This window comes from Vipera berus, assembly GCF_964194415.1.
Source record: "Vipera berus genome assembly, chromosome: 11".
Lineage (NCBI taxonomy): Eukaryota > Metazoa > Chordata > Lepidosauria > Squamata > Viperidae > Vipera > Vipera berus.
In genome coordinates, this window is record NC_138214.1 from 14,606,530 (window position 1) to 14,619,363 (window position 12,834).

At 43.8% G+C, this 12,834-nt stretch overlaps 1 protein-coding gene across 1 annotated transcript in view; it reads right to left on the minus strand.

The window, feature by feature from the left end:
* AMMECR1 (AMMECR nuclear protein 1) overlaps positions 1 to 12,834 on the minus strand; it is a gene marked incomplete at its 5' end in the record, with an annotated part of 83,211 nt that overhangs the window by 42,477 nt on the left and 27,900 nt on the right. Inside the window, one exon of the mRNA XM_081336701.1 lies at positions 11,718 to 11,828. Within this exon, the coding sequence (XP_081192827.1) occupies positions 11,718 to 11,828 (111 nt within the window). The remainder of the gene's footprint in view (positions 1 to 11,717; positions 11,829 to 12,834) is intronic.

Here is a 12,834-nt window from a genome sequence, read left to right on the forward strand (position 1 = left end):
GTTGCAAGGGCCCAACTGAGCAGGCCTCATCACCAACAGGACGGCGATGGGGGATGGGGGCAGCGGAGTGAAGGGCAGCCAAAAGGACAGAGATGAGGGCAGATAAATGGGGGTGGGCGGGAGTCGAAGTGGAGGTGAGCACGGCAGCGCAGGAGAAGCATGAAGTCCCCCCCCCCGTAACGACAACTAGAACTATCCCAACTGGCATTGCTAAGTGATTGGGGTGGGGGTGTCATGTCATGCTTTGCTTAACAACCGCTTCACTTAGTGGTGGAAATCCAGGTCCCAGATAGGTTCAAACTCAAGGACTAGTCAGCATCTTTGCCCTGTCTTTGTGCTACTCAAGCTTACCAGGCAATGAAAGAGAGGTTCTTTTGCGGAAGGTCTGCCAGAACGGAGCACTCCCTACTTCACCTGGATCTCTGAAAAAGGCCGCTGCGACGCCCCAAAATAAAATTTCCTAAGGACCCCCAATGGGACACCATCAGTCAAAACTCCCCTGTGAACTTTCTTCCACTCCTACCTGCTTATTCCGAATACGTTTTAAGGTAAAGGAAGGCGGCAGCGGGCCTGCACAGGCTGGAAGGTGAGCTGGTCGCTGGCAGCCCCTGTCTCCCTGAAGATGCCACTAAAAGATTATTTATTTTATATCCCCCCCCTTTATTATTTTTACGAATAACTCAAGGTGGCGAATATATCCAATGCAACTCCCACCTCCTGTTTCTCCTAAAACAACAGCCCTGTGAGGTGGGTTGGACTGAGAGGGAGGGACTGGCCCGAAGCTAAAAAACCATTTTTCATGCCTAAGGTGAGACTAGAACTCACTGTCTCCTGGTGATTGGCCTGACGTTACCCAGCCATTTTTCATGCCTAAGTTGAGACTAGAACTCATGGCCTCCTGGTGATTGGCCCGAAGTTACCCAGCCATCTTTCCTGCCTAAGGCGAGACTAGAACTGATTTGATTTGATTTATTATATTTATATGCCGCCCTTCTCCCTAAGGACTCAGGGCGGCTCACAACAATAAAAACTAAAAAAGAACATGAAAATACAAAATTTAAAAAAGAATTAAACAGTAGATATGAAGTTACCCAGAGGGAGGGACTGGCCCGAAGTTACAAAACCATTTTTCATGCCTAAGGTGAGACTAGAACTCACTGCCTCCTGGTGATTGGCCCGAAGTTACACAATCATCTTTCCTGCCTAAGGCGAGACTAGAACTCACTGCCTCCTGGTGACTGGCCCGGTTACCCAGCCATCTTTCCTGCCTAAGGCGAGACTAGAACTCACTGCCTCCTGGTGATTGGCCCAAAGTTACCCAGCCATCTTTCCTGCCTAAGGCGAGACTAGAACTCACTGCCTCCTGGTGATTGGCCCAAAGTTACCCAGCCATCTTTCCTGCCTAAGGCGAGACTAGAACTCACTGCCTTCTGGTGATTGGCCCAAAGTTACCCAGCCATCTTTCCTGCCTAAGGCGAGACTAGAACTCACCGTCTCCTGGTTACTAGCCAGCTGCTTTAACCTCTCAAACAAACAGGCTCTGATCCGCCATTTGTGAACTGATGAGCAGGGGCCCTGGGACTGCTCGTGCGGGAGAGGGACTCAGCCAATAAAACAACAATTCTAAGACTGGCAGAATGAATTTAAGACTTTAAGAACGACTGCTCGACAAGATGTGAAAAATAATTTGTCAACCTGTTGTGAAATGATGTGGTAAACTTCTGCCAAGTTCAGAAAGTTCTTGAAGAAGCTGCAAAACACAAGGCATTTTTTAATGATCCAGATTGCTCTGTTTTACACATTCCATCTCAAAGCATACATCCTGCGCTGAAGTTACATTTTATTGAGGTGCAAAGGGCAATACATGCGTCAGTGGGTATCTTTTTTTTTTTTGGAAACAGACGTTTTTGCTTTGATTTGCTTTCTCTCCCTTCACACGTTATGCTTTTGTATAGTACAGTAAAAAAAGGGAATATGTCTTACCCATCCAGGAAAAATTAATTCCACATTAAAAAGAGTCAGAGAATACCTTTTTTACCCCTTTGAGATCATCCGAGCAGATGTGGACAGTTAACAATGGCTAAATTGCTCATTATACAGAAAATGCTATTAGGGTTGCTCAAAATAATTTTAAAAACAAAAACAAAACTTCAGTGCTGGTTCATCTCACAAAATCCGGTTTTGCGTCGCTTTGTAAACTAAGCTTCATGAATGGGATGAAATGTTCTAGAGAAGTTTTTCAAACCTGGCAAGGTGGCGGCGCGGGGGGGGGGAGGGGGGGGGAGTCCAACGCCCAGAATTCCCCAGTCACAATGTTGCGTGGGGGAATTCTGGGAGCTGAAGTCCTTCATCTTAAAGTTCCCAAATTTGAAAAAAAAACATCTCTATTGCGGATTATTTTCTCGCTTTAAATTATCCTGTACTAGCAAAGCCACCTAATTCTAGAACTGCGTTGTTATTCCTCAATTACGAAAGCGAACATAGGAAGCCACAGAAGAGAAGAAATGGAGAATAAAAAACAGGGTGTCCTGTGCTGTATGGAAATACAGAACACCAGTGTATTCGAAAGCATGAAATCCTAAAGGTTTTTTTTAAAAAACCGGGAGTGCCATTATAAGCGCCATTTTTTGGACAAAACATCTGCCATTATTTGCCAACAGCTAAGGCGGCATATGGGACGCAGTGGCTCAGTGGGTTAGGACGCTGAGCTTGTCGATCAGAAGGTCGGCAGTTTGGCGGGTCGAATCCCGAGTGCCGCGTAACAGAGTGAGCGCCTGTTACTCGTCCCAGCTTCTGCCAACCTAGCAGTTCGAAAGCACGTCAAAATGCAAGTAGAAAAATAGGTAGGGACCACTCCGGTGGGAAGGTAACAGCGTTCCGTGCGCCTTTGGCATCTAGCCGTGCCGGCCACATGACCACGGAGACGTCCTCGGACAAGCGCTGGCTCTTCGGCTTTGAAACGGAGATGAGCACCGGCCCCTAGAGTCGGAAACGACTAGCACGCGTGTGCGGGGGAACCTTTACCTTAGGCGGCTTTGCCAACGTTTCCAGCAAGACCTAATATAACCAGCCATACCGATTCTATGCAAAAATAAATAGCATCCATGTGAACGCAGGATGGAAAGACAGCTGGGAGCTAAAATTTAAAACATATTTCTCTGTATGTTTCTGGGGAAAATATTACGGTATTGGTGCGATCAGGGTAAAAGCTAAAGGGAGGCTTAATGGAATTCCAAAGTCCTGCCCAGCCCAAATATGAACCCAACGTGAAATTCCTATTTGCCCTTTCTGAGCTGCAGGGAAAAAGGGGGCCCAACGTGTGTCTATCAAGCATCAGTTCCAGTTTAAACTGAATTTCAATTTGAAATCGGAGAAGAAGGTGGAGTGTAAATGAGGGAAAGAAAAAGGATAAATGACTGAGTCGGGGCTTCTAAGCTGGAGGACAAAATGCTCATGGAACATGGAAGAGAGAGAGAGAGAGAGAGAGAGAGATTTTCTTCTTCACATGATATATATATAGGTAGTCCTCGATTTACGACTGTAATTGATCCGGAATTCATTGTGCTGGTCGTTAAGCAGGTTATCATCGGAGTGATCCAATTTTATGACTTTTTTGCGGCAGCTGTTAAGTGAATCATGATGGCCTTCAAGGGAATCCATTGTCCACAATGGGCTTTCCCCCCACCCCAAGAACCTGGAAGTAAATACTGGTAAATTGTGGCCAGGTAAATGGCCGTACAGGAAGGCTGGTTGCCAGGCACCCAAAATGAAATCACATGACCCCAAGGTGAGGGGGAGCAGCCACCAGGACTTTTAAGTCTGTGTCATAAGTACAGGCAGTGCTTGACTTACAACGGTTCCATTTAGTCTTCAAACTTACCACGGCCCAAATATAAGTGATTTATGACCATTTTTCAGACTTACGAATGCTGCAGCGTCCCTATGGTCATGGGATCAAAGTTCAGGCGCTTGGCAACTGACTCATATTTAAGACGGTCGCAGTGTCCCTGGGGGGGGGTGTCACGTGATCCCCTTTTGCGACCTGCTGACAAGCATAGTCAATGGGGAAACCAGATTCACTTAACAACCGTGTCACTAACTTAACAACTGCAGTGAGTCAATTAAAAAATGTGGCAAGAAAGGTCATAAAATGGGGCAAAACTCACATCAACAGACTTCTCGCTTAGCAACATAAATTTTGGGGTCAATTGTGGTCATAAATTGTGGTCGTAAGCAGAGGACTACCTGTATCATCTTTTGGGGGTCCATTGTTATCTTCAATCAGCTGAGTGACCGGTTATAAATTGAGGACCACCTGTACTTGTGTGCAAATATTAAGACTTTCCCCAGATCTTCCTTTCCGACATGAACAAAGACATGAGATGGTTTTCAGTTCTGTCAGCTGAAGCTATGCTAAGTCACGATTTTGGATTTCTGGACTTCAGAAACTCCAATGCCTGCAGTCCATGTAAACCTCGAGACACAATCTCTCAAAAAAGCAGAAGCATCTTCAAAAAGGTGGCAACAACAGGTCGGTTTATGAAGCAGAACCGTTGAAAAAAATTAAAGAACTGGACCGTTACTCTCTAATCCTTCGGCTTTTGAGTCATTAATCCAATAGTATCAAAGTTAAGGATAAAAATATCTCACACTGGGAAATCATTCTGACAGATCATCCGTGCTCCTTAATTCAGATCTCTTTGTAGGTGGAGGAGAAATCACCCAAGGTTTTCTGCATAGGGATTCATAACAGAGTAAAACAACTGTGTTTCCATTCCATAGTGTTGAAGCACGTCGTATCTCCTCTGTAATTCTCAGCTGTTCACAAAAATGACCAGCTTCTGAGCTACAGGACTTTAAAAAAAAACATGCTAAAATAAAACGGTCAAAAATGGAAGAGATCTTACTCCTTTAAATGTCAGTTACCCAAATGAAGTACATTTGCGCATCACTTTAAGCTAGGAATCCTAGTTTTACAAAGTCACAAATGTGCAGAATTTTAGGCCGCTGCGTGCAGCTTTTTATCCACTGGTTGTGACATGGGGTTTCTTCAAACGTTCGGTGACACAATTTCTTTCTAGGCACCGGACAAATTGAACAATACAAAAAGGCTTTGCAACATAAAAGATCAAACACATGCACACGCCAGCATAACGTTTAATATATAGCATGACTTAGCATGCCTAATTAAAGGAGAACTGGAGTTGCTACTGTCTCATGGGGATTAAGGGCAGATGCAGATTCAAGGCACAATGAAAATTTCAAATCCCAAGGGAACCTTTGGAAAAAATATTTTCTTTCAGTCTCCTTCAAACCTTCCAGCAGAAAAGCTCTTGCAGGGAGGACAAAGAAAGATCAAATGAGTAAATAGCTAGGAATATACAAGTAGTCCTCGGCTTATAACCATTTGTTTAGTGACTGTTCAAAGTTGCAACGGCATTGAAGAAAGGGACTTAGGATTGTTTTTCAGAATTATTATGCTATAAGCCAATATCTCCCAAATGTTCCTCTCAAAACCACTTATCGGAAAGTTGAGATAGAGATAAAGCACTATACATCCATTTCAATGTCCCTGTTGTGATTGGGTAATGAATTTGTGCGTTGTTACCCAAAGAAAAACCACTTTTTGCCCACGTTTGGGAAATACTGCAATAAACCCAAAGCTGCAAGGTCGAAATGTTGCAGCAGTTTTCCACACATGGTGTGTTGCTGACTCACCCAAGCAGAAGTCACAAAGAAGGGGGGGGAGTGCTGCACCTATATTGTGGTTCCTGAAGTCGGCATTCTTGCTTAAAGTGATGCACAAACCGGGAGGTTGCACTGGTCTCAAACTAACAAACTGAGAAAAACACAGGCTGAGAGAAGTACACCTTGCAGAGAAGCAAATAAGCGTATCCAGGGCTTTTTCTCTCATAGAATGCTCAGAACGGAGTTCCGGCACCTTTTTTGGATGGAACCTTGTAGGGTAGGCAAGGCGGGTTGTATGACATGTGTGAGTTCCGGCACCTTTTTCTTTTACAAAAAAAGCACTGAGCGTATCTGACAATGGATTAGATCAGGGCTCTTCAAACTTGGCCCTTTTATGACTCGTGGACTTCAACTCCCAGAATTCCTCAGCCAGCAATGCTGGGAATTGAAGTCCACAAGTCAGAAAAGGGCCAGGTTTGAAGACCCCTGGATTAGATTGTGATTCCACAACCCTTGCCGAAAGATCCTGTTCTCCAGACCTTAATTAAAGGGGGTCGTAAGAAAATGGGTCATTTCGACTAAGGTTTTTGGAAAAGAAACACCGGTAGTCCTTAACGTACGACCACAACTGAGCCAAAAATTTCCATTGCTAAGTGAGACAGTTGCTCAGTGAGTTCTGCCACCCTTGTTAAGTGAATCCCTGCAGCTGTTAAGTTAGTAACCTGGTTGTTAAGTGACTCTGGCCTCCTCATTGACTTTGCTTGTCAGAAGGTCACAAAAGTCGATCACGTGACCCTGGGAGGCTGCGGCCGTCATAAACACAGGCCGGTTGCCGAGTGTTTGAATTTCGATCACATGACCATGGGGATGCTGTAAGGATTGCAAGTGTGAAAAACCGTCATAGGTTACTTCCCCCCCCCCCCCCGGTGCTCTTGTAACTTGACACCGTCACCAAAGGAGTGGTTGCTAAGTCAACCATTTCCCTGTGATAGGAAATCGGGTTAAGCAACACTTCACAATAATGGAAGTTAGTGTGATGTAGAGGTGGACTGCAACTTCTCAAGGGAACCACAAAGTGGTCACAAACCATGGTTCTACTTGGCAAAGTGGGCCAGGGTGGGATCTCATTAGCAAAGAAGGCAGCTTTCTTCTGAGGCTCTTGCTCCTTAAATTCATAAATTACTGGACAACGGTGGCAGAATATCGATTTCCTTTACGAGATGATTTCTTGGCATTAGTAACCCTGGTTGCCTAAGGAGAAAATTAAGATCCCACAGCAAATCAAAGGAAGCCTACTTCCCCGCCTGTCTACCCTGGTTCTTTCTTCCTCAAAGGAGGAGAAAAATGGCAGGTGATAAAAGAGCATGGAAACTGGGATTCCTGCCTTGAATGGTGGCTGAAGGAGATCTGATCCCCACAACCTCTATCATCTTTGAGAACCCAACCTGCTCCTCATCTACAATCCTGTGACAATTCTGGGGGCTTGACGTTCCAAGCGAACCGAGTCGATCAATTTATGGAAGAATTTCAGAAGGCCAGTAAAAGCGTTTCTTGCTGTTGTTAGGCTTTTAGCACTGCCCAATCTTTTAATTGACAATTGGCTCATAGCACACCTGACAGCAACGAAGCAAGTGGTGGATGTAAACTTACAATATAATCTTGCACTGGGACAACACTTAGCAAAGTCTTTTAAGTGTGTCTACTTAAAAGCAAGATGCACTTTGAAACCAATTTTGTTATGAAACGAATACTACTTTTTAAAATGCTAGGCTTCCTTGCTTACAATTATTAGAGCAGAATTAGTTTTTGATGTGAAATAAGGAGGTATCTTTTGCTATAGTCCTGCGAGTCCCTTAGACTGCAAGGCGATCAAACATTAAGAAAACCAAGATCATGGCATCCGGCCCTCTCAATTCCTGGCAAATAGATGGGGAAGAAATGGAAGTAGTGACAGATTTTATTTTCCTGGGCTCCAAGATCACTGCAGATGGGGACTGTAGCCAAGAAATTAAAAGACGCTTGCTCCTGGGGAGGAAAGCTATGGCAAATCTAGACAGCACACTAAAAAGCAGAGACATCACCCTGTCAACAAAAGTGCGTATAGTCAAGGCTATGGTCTTCCCAGTTGCAATGTATGGCTGTGAAAGCTGGACCATAAGAAAGGCTGAGCGCCAAAGAATTGAGGCCTTTGAACTGTGGTGCTGGAGAAGACTCCTGCGAGTCCCTTGGACTGCAAGGCCATCAAACCGGTCAGTCCTAGAGGAGATCAACCCTGACTGCTCTTTAGAAGGCCAGATCCTGAAGTTGAAACTCAAATACTTTGGCCACCTAATGAGAAGGAAGGACTCACTGGAGAAGAGCCTCATGCTGGGAAAGGTGGAGGGCAAGAGAAGAAGGGGATGACAGAGAAGGAGGTGGCTGGATGGAGTCTCTGAAGCAGTAGGTGTGAGCCTAAATGGACTCCAGAAGATGGTAGAGGACAGGAAGGCCTGGAGGAACGTTGTCCATGGGGTCGCGATGGGTCGGACACGACTTCGCAGCTAACAACAACAACAGGCTTTGCTATGTTCATAATTTCCCATTCAATGGAATATTTTGCTTCTTAAATACAGGTGTTCCTCAACTTACAACAGTTCATTTAGTGACCGTTCAAAGTTACGACGACACTGAAAAAAGCAACTTACGGCCATTTTTCATAATTATGACCACTGCAGCATCCCCATGGTCACATGATCAAAATCTGGCTCACAGTTATGACGGTCGCAGTGTCCCGGGGCTCACGTGATCCCCTTTTGCGACCTTCCATCAAGCAAAGTCAATGGGGGAAGCCAGATTCACTTAACAACCATGTTACCAACCTCACAACTGCAATGATTCACTTAACAATTGTGGCAAGAAAGGTCATAAAATGGGGCAAAATTCACTTAACAAATTTCTCGCTTAGCAACATAAATGTTGGGCTAAATTGTGGTCGTAAGTCAAGGATTTACCTGTATGTAGAGAGTGAGCAAGATGATTTTGACTGAAGTATGCAGGTGCTGTTGCCTAGCAAAGGGCCTAAATCATTATTTAAGTCCAGGATGCCCAGACAACATTCATCTATGGGTTAGACCAGGGGTAGGCAACCTTGGCTCTTGTGGACTTCAACTCCCAGAATTCCTGAATCAGCTTGGCTGGTTCAGGAATTCTGGGTATTGAAGTTCACAAGTCATAAAAGAGCCAAAGTTCCCCACCCCTAGGTTAGACAGACATCTCCCTAATTTGCTAGTTATGTAAGGAGGAGGAAGAAATACAGCACATTCAGACTGGCAAGATTCTGTTAATTATAGCCAATCTCAATAAAAGTAGTTCCAGCCTTCCCATGGAGTTGATTTCCTGGTTTGGAGTTCCTTACCTAGTGAGTTGTAACATCTCCTCTTTAAATAAACAAATAACCAAGAATTGTCCATTTCACTGAACGAAAATTATTATCTACTTGTTCTTTAACACCTAAATTTGAAGCAATCAGAAGCCTTTTTACTCTGATGTAGAAGTGTTCACACCTGAAAAAAAATATATCACCAGCCTATTCGTGTTACTTTCCATAAACACATACTGGTCTTGACCATAATATTCTGAAGATCCAAATTTTGCACTGGATTAAAATAGTACTATTCTTTACATTATTGGAAGAAGGGAAAAGTTGTCTTTTATACTTGCTATTAATGTAGCATCCCAGAGTTAAAACCTTTTTTTTAAAAAATTTCATATCGGAAAACCAACCTATCAAAATAAATGTTTGCACAGAATGGCAGGGAATTTAGTTATACGAATGAGAAGAAATTTGCCAGCAAGAGTCAAAGCTCACGTACCAGAAGGAATAAACCAGCAGATTCTGGTTCAAACTTGTGTGTGTCTGTGGAATTATGTTTTTTAAAAAGCAAATTTTGGGGTTTTTTTTTTGAGAAGTCCGCAGAGCTTTTTAAAACAACAATCCCTCACTCATATATAAATGACAAAGGCTTTGCCTGGCTTCCTTCTTTAATTCATGCAATTCTAAATTCCAGCTTACCATTGCATGTAAATTGCAACCACGGTGTGAGCAAAACCATGCAGTGAATTTCAAATATTACTACTTCCCCTTGGTGACAACTGCTCTCTTCACGGTTGGGTTGGATTCCTAATCTCACTCCATAATGCAGAATGAGGGGAAAAAAACACCATGCTCAAATGTGTACAGGCAGTCTTCAACTTACAAGAGTTCATTTAGTGACCGCTCAAAGTTACAAGGGCACTGAAAAAGTGAGTTATGACCATTTTTCACACTTACCACCATTGCCGCATCCCCCCCGGTCACGTGATCAACATTTGGGTGCTTGGCAACTGGTTCATATTTATTTATGATGGTCGCAGCGTCCCAGGGTCACGTCATCACCTTTCGCGACCTTCTGACAAGCAAAGTCAATGGGGAGGCCAGATTCACTTCACAACTGTGCCACTAATTTAACAACTGCAGCGATTCACTTAACAACTGTGGCAAGAAAAGTCATAAAATGGGGGCAAAATTCCTTAACAAACTGCCTTGCTTAGCGGTGGAAATTTTGGCCTCAATTTTGATCGCAAGTCAAGGATAATCTGTATTTGTTTTATGAGTCCAAAGCTAAAATAAAATAAAATAATAAAAAATAATAAAATAAAATACCATGTGACACATGCACATGTATTTTTCTTGTGATACCTGGTGGCAGATTAGCACCTACTTATCATGGCTAAAATTACTATCAAGAGTACGAGGTATTAACATTAAATCCAGCAAGCCCCTATTATTGGAAACATGAAGTATTTTTAACTTCAAGGAGTCAATATTAGACCTATATACTCTAGTCCAGGGGTAGGCAACCTTGGCTCTTTTATGACTCGTGGACTTCAACTCCCAGAATTCCTGAGCCAGCCACGCTGAGGAGAAATGGAGAGGTTTCTGTGCTGAGCCATGCTGGCTCAGGAATTCTGGGAGTTGAAGTCCACGAGTCATAAAAGAGCCATGGTTGCCTACCCCTGCTCTAGATCTATTAAGTGCTTTCAAGAATGTCCCAAAGGTGCTTTTTCACGCTCTAAGCTGAAGAAGCTTCTCGGAGGAGAAGCGAAACGTCTTCCAAGGAAAACAAAGGAAGTCCAGTTGCCTCTTGAAAAAGCACCTTCGGGACCACTGTGACCTGGAGGACTAAGTATCTCCACGGATACTTTCAAGAATGAAAGCTCTTATCTCCAAGTACTGGATAACAATTGATTGGAATGTTTTCCGAGCTTCATACTCTGTCTTCAGAGCTCTGGACCTCCACTCCTAATGTCCCCATTCAAAGAATTAATTTAGCCTGAGAACGGGAAGCATCCTAGCTCAGCCACGGAGCAATTCTTTCATTTCGCATTTCATTTCAAAATGTTCCGTCTTTCTATATCCCCCACCGAGCCAGCCAATTTTAATTAAGGTGCCGTTAAAAACTTACAGCTCACGATCCACTAGCTAAGCAAAAGGACACACTTTTCAAACGTGGCTTATGCATACAAAACAGGCCAAGTGTCACAAAAGGCTTGGCCTGAAACAGACCAAACGTCACCACTGCTCAACAGGAATTTGGACACCAGGCTTTGTACTTAGTTCAGAAGTAGAACATTCTAAAATAAGGGCATAGTTTCCAATGCCCAAGAGACTTCCGGCGACAGAAAAAATGGGGTTTCTAAATTTGAAAGAAAACTGTGAGGAATTATTCAAAAATGACCCGGCAAGTTTGCTGGTCTGTGACCGTTAATAAAAAAAAATAATGGACCGAATGACCTGGCAAAGGGCCCAGGTGCTTCCAAATCCTAGACAGCATACCAAGATGCCAGTTGGGAAAGGAAATAAAAAGGAAGTGGGGAGATTCGGGATAGGGAAAAAAAAATCTTAGTGGAGAGCAGAAGCTCAACAATTCCAGTGGGCCGAATTTAGTAATGTAATTGGTAATAAATTACAACTCTCTTCAAAGTGAAGAGGGCAACGACGGAAGTCTTACCTAGTTAGCGTGTACTCCCTGAGTCCTGAATGCAGGTTCATGGCAGAAAAGGTACCTATACATCCACGCAACCTTTTATCTCGACCAATCTTCCACGTTACGAAGAGCGGGCTGTGAAATGAGAGAAAGAAAAAAAGAAGAATGACCAGGGTGCTAGCCATCCTGGAGAATCAAACTCTGCCTGTAAAATGGTGTTTGCCTCCATTACCAAAATATCTCTTAAATGTTGGCTGCGTGCACCTTTTTCTAAACTCTTTAGAACAGAAGTCCCCAACCTTTTGGGCACCAGAGACCGCTAACATGGAGAGGTTTTTCTGCGGACTGGAGGGGGGCCTGGTTTTGTGTGCTGCCTTCATCCCGTGGATGGGGTTTTGCTTGTTTGTGTGGACCGGTTACTGGCATGCTGCGGCCCCGGTACCGGTTCACGGACCGGGAGTTGGGGACACCTGCTTTAGAATATTTTTCTTGGTGATTTCTAAATTTGCTAGTCTTTCTGAAGACGTTTCATCAGCAGACTAGGTAACACCACTGGTGAAGGGAAGGTGTGGAATTTACTGGCTGTTTTATAGAGTTTATCTTACTAGCTTTATTGGAGTACTGCTTCTTTTTCGATTGCTTTTTGGGCAGGGTATTATAAAAAGAATGAAACACTCTTTCTCATGTCAAACCCCCACAATATTAGGCATAGAAAATTAAAGTATGCTATAACATTGGATTATTTGACAGTTCAAAATTACAGCAATATAGTTTGTCACAGATAAATTGGACGTCAAAAAGAGAGTGAATTGAACTTTAGTTTGGTTTAGTGCAGGGGTCTTCAAACTTGGCCCTTTTATGACTTGTGGACTTCAACTGCCAGAATTCCTCAGCCAGCGTGACCATTGCTGTTACTCTCCTAGAGCCGTGGTGGCGAACCTATGGCACGTGTGCCACAGGTGGCACGCAAAGCCCTCTCTGTGGGCCGTCGCCCCAGTCCTAGGCCTTCACTGGGTTTCATAAAACCTTTTCGCTTTAGGCCTCTGCCACCCTTTGGAGAAAAAACAGGTTCAATCAATCAATCAATTTCAACTTCTCGTGGGGAAAAAAAAGATCTCGCAAAGTTGGAATTGATTGATTG